Source organism: Neospora caninum, chromosome IX (assembly GCF_000208865.1).
Source record: "Neospora caninum Liverpool complete genome, chromosome IX".
Lineage (NCBI taxonomy): Eukaryota > Apicomplexa > Conoidasida > Eucoccidiorida > Sarcocystidae > Neospora > Neospora caninum.
In genome coordinates this window covers 3,677,025-3,687,162 of record NC_018390.1, presented here as the reverse complement: position 1 = coordinate 3,687,162, position 10,138 = coordinate 3,677,025, and the positions used below count along the sequence as shown (strand labels likewise).

General features: G+C 48.7%; 1 protein-coding gene across 1 annotated transcript; it reads left to right on the top strand.

Annotated features, from left to right (window-relative positions):
* Positions 1–3,308: 3,308 nt before the first annotated feature.
* NCLIV_042880 (putative elongin c) lies at positions 3,309–3,923 on the top strand (the record flags this gene model as incomplete). The annotated part of the gene is made up of 1 exon (XM_003881205.1): positions 3,309–3,923. One exon carries the CDS (start codon positions 3,309–3,311, stop codon positions 3,921–3,923), a length of 615 nt encoding a protein of 204 aa, XP_003881254.1.
* Positions 3,924–10,138: the final 6,215 nt, after the last annotated feature.

The window sequence follows — 10,138 nt, the reverse complement described above, 5'->3', positions numbered from 1 at the left end:
TATATTTATGACTTTTTAATGAATGCATGCGAGCAAACATGCATATATATATATATATATATATATATATATAGCAGTGTGAGTACATGCTCTGTAATACTGGCAGAAACGAAGCTACATCGTGGGGCTCGAGCAGAACCACAGTCTAAAGTATAGCCTATTCCGTGTCATTGTCTCCTCTGCGTAACAAACTGTTGAGACATGACCATTGACATCCTTGTGGCCGTATATGTCGAGTCACATTTTCTGCTCTTTTGTGAAGATATACCTACATACTGCAGTTGGCGTTTGAGAGGCAGGGAGGGCAAGATATGCTTTGGAAGTGGAAAGACAGCTTCTACAAGTATATCGTGCCCCCGCTTCGCTACGGACGTGTTTTAGACTGCGACGGAAGTGCAGTTCTCACTTCAGTGACCCGTCATTCGCTCCTGAGAAGAGTTTTACCTTCTTCCAGCTTTCGTTTGAAGAAAGCGTATGACCACTCGTACATTTTTTGTTCCGCCTCCAGTCGATCTGCGCCGCATGGAGACGTTGCACAACTTGAGCTCGTGGGTCCTCTCTAGCCCGTCGTTCCAGAGGGATTTGTGCTCGCAAAACGTTTTCCATCGCCCACGCAACACGCGTTCTCTTTTGTTCTCGCACGTGAAGGACCCGGCCGACTGTTTTACACGCAAGCACTTTTGTGTCCCAACCAAAATGGGATCGAAACAGCTGGTCAGCGGTACAAGACTGTCACAGTTGTGAAGGCGGTCTCTTGTTTTGCGGAAGGATCTCTGGCGCTGCAAATTGGATCGTTGCCTCGGGACAGGCACGTCGGCTTCGTTTTCACCGTTGGGCAGCGCGCCGCTCAAAGTATGAGTGTCCTCTTTGGTTTATCCCCTTTTTCGGCTGTTTCAAGCAAAAGGGTGTTTGAAAACGGAAAGGCTTACCTGTGAGACCGCATGTGGGATCCTCTCGAATGAGCTACACAACACAGACTCCCATACAGTCGGTTCTTTCTCGCATGGAGATAACACTACCTCACCGTATCTGCCCCCACCAAATTGCGTTCTGTTGTTGGCTGGAAGTGTCCGGAAGCGTGTTGCTCTTATCAGAATTGAATAGGATGCAACGCATTCCCGCTCACGCGTCCTCATGCGAAAAAGCTTTCGAGCCACTGTCTCGTGCACAAGCGGCTGAGCAGCTCCAGCGCCTTCTCCGCCAGTGGTCTATCTGAGAGACGTTTGCCTATACACTTTTGATTCAGGAGAGCACCGAATGTGCACAAAATCGTATCAGCAGGAAGTGCTCGCAGGGGCCTGCACTGCAATCAAACCTGTGACGTAGGTACTCTGTGACACTAGCGGCTCTTCCCTGTAATGCGCCTCGATCCTTTTAAAGGTGACAAGTTGCGTGAAACTCGAATTTTAACCTCCAAAAGCACTCTACTGTGGAACCAAACATTTGCGCGTTGAGAGGCCAATGGTCGGCGGACGAGGTACGCTCCTTTTCAATGGCATGCACATGCTGTTTGATGCTATTCCGCCGGAGCCTGAGTTTGGAGTGGAAATTATTCAGTGAATCAACAACCCACTTGCTTGGAGAACTCTTTCAGCAAAGGAGGCAGCTCCGGAGGAACATTGATTTGTTCGGCGCAGAAAATGCGCTCATATTTGATGTCACTCATTTTGCAGAAGGAACAGCGCCAGAGTCAGCCCGCAGCCGGTTTTCGCGAATCAACCGTCAGGGAATAAAGCGACCTTTACGCGTGGCGTACTCTGCACAGAAATGCGATGTTTTGTGACCAAAGAAATTCTTCACAAAAAGTGAAGAAAGGCTTTTCCGCCTCGAAGCCGAGGGAGGCGACTCGAGTTCACGCATGCAGGAACTGCACACTGGAACGGGCAGACTTGCGATTTCCGTCGTGAGAAGTTTGGTTGGTCGCGCAAAAGAGTGAACGGACAGAACGAAAATTTTAAGAGCGCAGCGAAGGCGTGCGGTTCCATTGGGAAACTCAGGAAGAAACCAGTGCGGATCCAGAAGATCAAGGCCACTGAATAACGCTCAAAATCTATTGAACCGCTGGTTCGGCTAACATGCGAACACCTCTTCTGCCGGCCAAGCAGCTATCAAAAGTGGTGGTGGACTTCTGGACGAAGAAATGATTTTACAGACATCTCACCTGCTCAGAATTTAATGTTGCCGTAGCTCTTGCTTCACTTTATTGGGCACCTCATAAAGAAAATGCCTTTCTTCGTACTTTACTATGGCCGGAGTTGTCGATGTATCTTCTTGAATCAACCCTGGCGGTTAGTGTGCAAGGGAGGAGGGAAAAGTCGTGCGCAACATGCAGAAACGGCGTGAAAAGAATGCATTTCTGACTTTCCGCTCTCTTTTCGATTCTCTCTCTTCTTTGTCTCTAAGTAAAGTAAAGGCACGTTGGGAAACTGCTTCTTGTCAAGTTTCTTCTCCTCATCCTCTCTCAGAGATCCCAAGCCTCCAACTTTTCGTAGTGACGGGGATCTTCTATTCAAAAGGCCCTGCATCTGCGGCCGCTGCCTTGTTTACGAGATAAGCGCTCGGCAGCTGTGTTTTTTTTTACGACTTCCTTTCCCAAATTTTCGTAAAAGTGACCTCGTTTCTCCTTTGCTGTGGAAGACTCTCACTTTTCAGTCTTTTTGTGTCTGTTGAGGTCACTGGAAGAAAACCTGGGGGACAGTTCCGGGGCTCCGTGACCAGCGGCCTTGAAAAACAACGAGTTGTCTTTCTTTTCCTCGACCTGTCTGTGCCTGCACACGTTTTCCTTACCTCTCCTCCTTTTTTTCTTTTCTTTTCTTTTCTTCCTCTTCGTTTTCCTCTTTCCTTTTTCCTCTGCCGTTTAATTCTTTCACTGGTTGCCGAGGGCGTGAATCAACAGAGCAGCAACCCCAACAGCATAAGCGTGCTCGCCCCTTGTCAAATAGCCAACCTTTTTGAGAATGTCCACCGACGTAGAAAGTAAGGAGATCAAGGTTTGCATCTTCACGTCTTCCCTCCTCCTTCATCGCAACGAAGCGGTATCTTCCCCGTCAGGTTTTCCTCCAGCGTTCTCTGTCGCTTGCTGTTGAGGCAAGAAGGAAGTCGTTTGTTTCTTTTTCGCAGGCCTTTGTGATTGTCGTGTGTGTAGAGCGTCTCAGAAGCACAGCGGAGGAACACGTCTCCGCTGTTGGATCATATGTCCTGTGTATGGGAAGGACTTACGCGTTTAAAGGGAAAGAGCAACCGCGGAGTGCTCCGTTCCACATCTGATACAGAAGTCTCAGAATAGTCACCTTTCTATTTACGATACGATGGCGCACGCAGACGGATCCGCTGATCCAGAACGTTCCGCGGAAAATGGGCAGCAAAGGCCATCCGTCGGCTCTCCTGAGAATCGTGAGACAGTGAGGGGTAGTGCATCTTCAGACACGCCCCACACTAGCCACGCGCAAGAAAAAAGAGAGATCTCAGCCCGAAATCCTTCTTCTCCGTCTTCCTCCTCTACTTCATCGTCCTCTTCCTCCTCTTCGTCCTCTTCTTCCTCTGAAAAGTTGTCTTCGTGCTCTGCGAGCCGTCCTCAGTGTAGCAGTGAGAAGGCTGCATGCACTGTGAAGTTGATAGGGAGTGAAGGCACGCCGATTGCCGTCGAGCGGGAGGTCGCGGAAGAGTGTGCGATGTTCCGGCGCATGTTGGCCGCTGGGGGAGACGGTGCGGCGCTCTACAAAGAGGGCAAAACTCGAGAGCTCCGATTTCCTTCGATCCGACATAGGGTGCTGCAAAAGGTGGTCGATTACCTCCACTTCCGGAGACAGTGGAACCGCGAAGGCGGGCACAACGGCGCATTCCAGGTCGAAAGCGACATTGCCTTGGAGTTGATGCTCGCAGCCAATTATCTGGGCTTGACAGATGAAGAAACAAGCGCCTGAGAGGTCGGGAAACGAGAGACGGAGACGGAGCTCAGCTGTGCATGCATGTGCGTGAAGAGGCGCGAAGGTGAACGCAGAGAGCTCGCGTCGAATGTGACACCTCCGTCGAGTTCAGGGAAGCAGAGACACTATGTTGTCTCTGCGCCCATCGACGTATGTAGCGATTTATACATGGTCATGCATCTGCAGATACTACAAATGCTGCGGACTTCAGGTATGCCTGTGGATCTGGCTCCGCATGCATGCGTATGTCTGTGGTCAATCTTGGGTGAAAGGCCGCAGTTGGTGCAGTCTGAGCCAGTCTTGTTGCTGCTGGCCGCTGGACTGGGGTTGGGTGGTCCGCTCGGCTCAACAAGCGACCAAACCGACGATTCAGCTTGGACAAAGAAAAGATATTTACGTTTGTCTCGTGTGTCACTGAAATGTGCAAGACGTCACCCAACGATAGCGATACGCCTCTCGCCCTCTCGTGGCATATCTAGCTACCCCGAGTGCATCCATGCCTGTAGATGCGTGGCATTGTATATGCAGCTCTGTGTCATGCCGAGATGCCTACTTGCGTGTATACATGCCGCCAAATTTCTAGGTGTTCTACTTGTGCATATATATGTGCATTGTTTCCCGTTGTCGCTCTACACGAATCCATATCAATATATATTTATATATAGAGAGAGGTGAATACTGGTTGGGATCCGTGTGAGAGGCACTCCCGGTCGGCAGTTGTGTGTCACGTATCGTCAGAACGGGACGTTGCGCTTGAAGGAGAAGTCGCTATTGCTCACGCGAGGTTGTCCAAACACAGAATTGATCAAACATAAGTATTCCTGTATCTGGAACAAGAATCCAGAATGTGGAACCACGACGTGATCTTAGTCCCTATATTTGTGCCGAACAATTTTTTACTCGTACGAAATGCGCAAGTTCTCGGAGTTTCTGGGTGGGCCCGCGTTCTGCAATGCGAATTCCGGAAGTGTGTACGAACAGACTGAACACATTCGTGATTCGTATTGCAAATATATAGCAGCGCGTAGATATTGCAGTGTCAATTCGTGCTCGTTAGCGTACGCGAGTACAGTGAATCACGAGGGGAATCTGTAGGCAAGCGGTGTTGTGAGGATCGATAGAATCGTCTGTTGATGCCCCGATCGCTGCAAGAACTCAATTCTGAATCAGCAGACGGACGATGAGAGAACTTCGTGAATGTGTGTGAATCGCTTTGCCGGTCTCTTTCTTGCACACCTCATTTAGTTCTTTTTGGGCTGTCCTTGCAGCCCACAGCTTCCCAGTATGGGATCGAATCGCCATGAACGACCTCACACGGCTGAGTCGGAACACGAGAGGATAAACCTGTCGCTTCGAATGTTACCCAAGGTCCCACCACATGAGACGAGCAACGCGACAAGACAGAACCAGAAAAAATTCGTTTGCACAACACGAGAGGCGTTCGTGCGCTGCTGTATAAAAAAAACAACACGGTCCACATACCCCATGGGGACACCTCCACACGGCTCAGCTGGGCAAGCATAGTCTAGTTTCTTTTTCGCTCTCTTGAGTTTTTCGTTTTCTCTTCGATATTCCTTGCTTCCGAAGGTGTCTTGTTCACGTGTGTATTCCACAATTCATTTCGGCGCATCCTGCATTCTCGCTGTTATCAGGGAAAATAAAATCATCCTTCCGCTGGTGGCAGAGGAGCCGGCGTGCTAGAGAGAAGCGAGCCTATTCCGGAACAGAAAACCAAATGCACAAGGCTGCAAACAATACGCATGAAGTTTTTAACTTTTGCGTCTCGCTTGTTGTTCAAGACGCCGCCCCGTTCTTCTTCCACTGAACAGCCGCCTGTTTTCGTGGAAAATTGCAAACCTGACTAAGCACGCCACATTACAGAAACTGTCTTCCTGCGAATCTCGGCTCATTCACTCATACACAAGAAAACGGTTTCTAACGTTGCTCACGCTCCCGCCTTTTTCGTGCCCTTTTTATTTCAATCACTCCTGTAAGGTTCGTCATGTTGCCTGTTCGGTCTCCCTTTCTGTCCCTTCTTTTTCCTTCTGCGTTCCTGTCTCGATATTTTTTGTGGCATCCTGGGGTCCCGTGTTTCCGGCTACGAGAGAAAAAAACGCACACGCTGCGTCGATCATGCCGTGCAGTGCTTGGCGTGTTATCTCCACTCCGTGGCTCAAACGTTCGATGATTGCCGCAGAAAGCTCATCGTCGCCTTGGCAACAAGTCTCGAGGATATTCCCCATTTCTGGCGTCTGACACCAAAAGCAAACAAAAATTTGTAGATGGATTTCTTGGGTTCAACAAACAAATGAACAGATGCGAAAAGGTACACCTTCCCTCTTTCCTTACGTGCCCTGAAGATGTTAAAAAACCTCAAAAAAACAAGCTGCTGCTATATACCGCGTATCTCAAGCTGAACGCGACAAGACAAACGACCTCTCTAACCCTCGTGCCTCTGGATATGAATGCGGAAACGAAACACGTCAGAGAAAGCCTTATCCAACGTGTCCTAGACTAGCTGCTATCCTTCTGTATGTTTCGTGTAGATGTCGGAGAAAGGCTTTACACATGCAAGTATGCTTCTTTTGGACACGGCAGGGAAAGCATGGTACGAAAAATACACCGTGGCACACGCTGATCTTTGTACCGATCGTGATGATCGTTTGCCTTCGAACCAGACACTAACTGCTCCGTACTTTTCAAAGCACGTTGTCTATAAAGGCGAGTACTAGCTTTGTGGAAAAATGTGTATGTATAGAAAAGTACAGCACATGGGGTTTTACTACCAAACCCCCGAAATTCTATACGCGTGCACAAGTTAGAGATTCGTGGCGGCGTCGAGAGTCACAAGAATAGTATGCGCATTCTCACGTCTTGTATGTTTTCAAGTTTGTCTTATCCTACGTAGCCTATACACCCCCTCCTGGCAATTCAGTCATCAGAAAGCAACCCCATCTCATAAAAGCAAAGAATTTAACCTCTTTGCTCGTTCGGGAGGCGCAGCTGGTTTCTGCCAAAGAGGAAGAAATGTCTCTTAAGGACGCTTAGCGATACTCTCGCACCTATTCACGTTCTTTCGCGTTAAAGAAAACTGACACGTTTTCGTGTTTTCTGTTCCTCGAAGTTAGCGCAGGGTCGTCAGTGTTGTTTCGCTTCTCCGTTGTCACTGTACCGGAGTGTAAAAGGCCCACCGTTTTCTGTTTGGTTTTGAAGAACAGATCCCCTGGGAGCATTTTTATTCTATTTGCCTGATTGCGGAGACATCCCAATTCACGTCATTGTTTTTTCTGCCGAAGCCTACATAGTATCGACGCCAAGGTGAGTGTTATGGCTGTCTTCGTCATTCGGCGTGGTTACACACCTGTTCATCCAGGGGGCTTCTCGGTTTTTCAGGAGGAAACAGCCAAAGCGATGGCTTTGCGTGCGAGAGCTGTAGACTCACGGAATCCACAAACGTCTCTCTTTCCGGCGTAATGTCAGTTAGAATCCATTCGCGGTGTGCTCTCCATTGTATCACGCTGTGTCTGTGTTGGTCTCCCCGCCTGACTTGCGGGGTTGTGGGGCCGAGCAGCAGCTCAGTCCTCTAGAAAAACGAGGTTTGACTCACAAGCTCGGGCTAACGATGCCAGGAGTGAAACGGAAACGCAGAAGACGTGAGCACATCTAGAAACGTGGGAAAGTCCCGAGAGGGCATGTCAAAAGCTGTTGCGTGCATTTTTCAGCGGCACACGGATAGCGCTTTGGGGTCCTCGCGAAGTACTTCTTGTTTCTCCTCGAAACGCCACCAACATCGTGCTGCTTGTATGTGCCTCCCTCTTTCGCTCCCCAAAGAAGGACGAAAGCGTCGCGCATGTGAGCAAATCACCCTCTCGTTTCCTTCGTTCTCCGGTCCTCCAGCCCTCAGGGTGTGCTACCGCTGACAGACACAACCGAAGGCAGGATCCTGGTTGTTTTCGATACACCCGCCTCACACAGTGTGCTTGACCCCCATCGTTGACAAGCAAGTTGCCGATTGGTGTCATCCTTGCTTTTAGACTTTGGTTTCCTTTCCCCCTTCAACTCTCGCTTTTGCTCTTCGGCCGTCGGTCCCAGCGCGGATCTTCGTTCACTTTTGGGGGGATACCGAGAACTGAACTGAACGTTGTATTTTGTCGGGCTGCTTCAAAGATGGGAAATGCTTGCTGCTCTGTCGAGAAGTTCGAGCCGGTAGGTGACGGTGCCGTCAGGCCCACACACGCACAAAGCCAAAACGAATCAGAAACCTACAAAAAGACAAATTAAGAACAAACGCAAAAAAAATTCCCTCATTAACGAAACCGAGTGTTGTTTCGCTTCGCGGAGCCGTACATGCTTGCATTCATGAGCACATGCACAAAGAAACCTTCGTCTTTTGTGTGGCACACAGCGATACATGCATTTGCATATTGCGCATATGGAGACCAACATATTTTTGTACTCCAACATCTACTTGCGTAGGTAATATATATGCATATATGCATATATATGTATATGGCGTTTGCATGGTAAGGAAAAGGGGGCTACAAATGAAGGACTAACTCTAAAGGTATAATTATTGCGCACGTGTTTGCCAGCCTGCTGTTGTTTCTTGTGGAAATTCTTCGTTTGTGTGCCGTTGAAATGGGCCTGATATTAAGTGTCGAACTGCCTTTCCGACAAAGGTTTTCCCTGTCAACGCATGAAAACAGCAAGTCCGAGCATATGCTTACGGCAATGCATATTATTACACATACTGTCAGGTATACATATATCAGCGCATCCAAATGTAACTTTGTGTGCGTGCGCATTACAATGACGGACAAACGCAAAGGCAGTCCATTAGTCCTCACGAGAAAATCCCAATGTAGGCTATGTGTGCTTTAACGGGAGAGACAAACCAAGAAGCAGGTTTGTTGGACGACGAAATTTGATGGCTCTTTGTTTAGTCCCCTTTTAGGAAGCAATGTTTTCCTGCGTTTCCTCGGTCATACCTGTTTCGTCACGTTGTGTGTCCAGGACACGAGGTCGCACTGAGTTCCCCCCAGTCTTTCCGTGATCAGTTAGCTTCTCTTCACTGTTCCCTCTCGTTTGTTTTCTCTTCACCTGAAACCAGAATGCACCATTACGTAGGTCATTCAGGCCCCTTCAGTTGCTAGATTTCCGCCTGAAAATAACGCCTTCCTTATCCATCAATAAGCACACTTTCTGTCCACTGGGCAGAAAAAACGTAGACAGGCAGTCGCCGCCGAGCACTCTCACGATGCAGTTAAATTACGAATCCACACCAAAACAGGTTTATTTCCTGCAGTTCAAAATGCTCACGAGCTTCTGGGGAACGGCTTCACAGACACGCATCCCGTTTCCCCCTGCAAAGCTGTACAACAACGCGATATTCAAGGGGATTGACGTAGCTAGCCGAAAAAGAAATCTCTCAAAAGCCCTTGATCGACGAAAACCCTGAAGGAGACGGCCCTTTCAGCTGCTACCCTGTTGGATCCGCTCGTGTCGTATAGACCTACGACATTCCGTTTTTGGCGTATTCCTTCTCTTCTCAAAACGAAAAGCGGCGCGTTGGCGGTTTCATCTTGGAAGACAATAGTCGCCTTTCCTCAATTCTGAACCCTAAAAAGCCGTCCGTGTGTTTCCTTTAGGGCAGCGACGCGGCCATCAAAGATTTCCTTGTCCGGGCGGCGACGGGGTTGAAGATGGCAGTTGTTCTTCAGGTGCGGATAGAGAGAATCGTGCAGCATTAAGAATGGAGAATCGAATTCCCCTCGAAACAGCATTACCCGTAAACATCTCAAAACCGTTGTGTAAAAGGAGGGCCTACACACTGGTACTGAAAAAGAAAAACACCATGTGACGTTCGTCCTCCGGTCGATTTTTACACATGTACATATGTATAGGTATAGAAATGCAACACGAACCAGCGGATACATACATGCACATATATATATATATATATATATCTACTGACACATCTGCTGTCCATGTATTCAAACCTTCTTTTTCTCCACCCGTGAGCGGTGAATCCAAAAGTTTAAAGATGCACCAGCTGCTTGGAGGAGAGGTACCTCTTCAGTTCACAGTTTCCTCCTGCCCGCCCCCTTGTTCGTCTTCTGTAGGATGGATCTGACCTGGAATGCGTAATGCTCATTGATACCATGGAGCAAAAGATTACCATCAAATGCGAGGTGAGAAAAGATTCGGCTTGC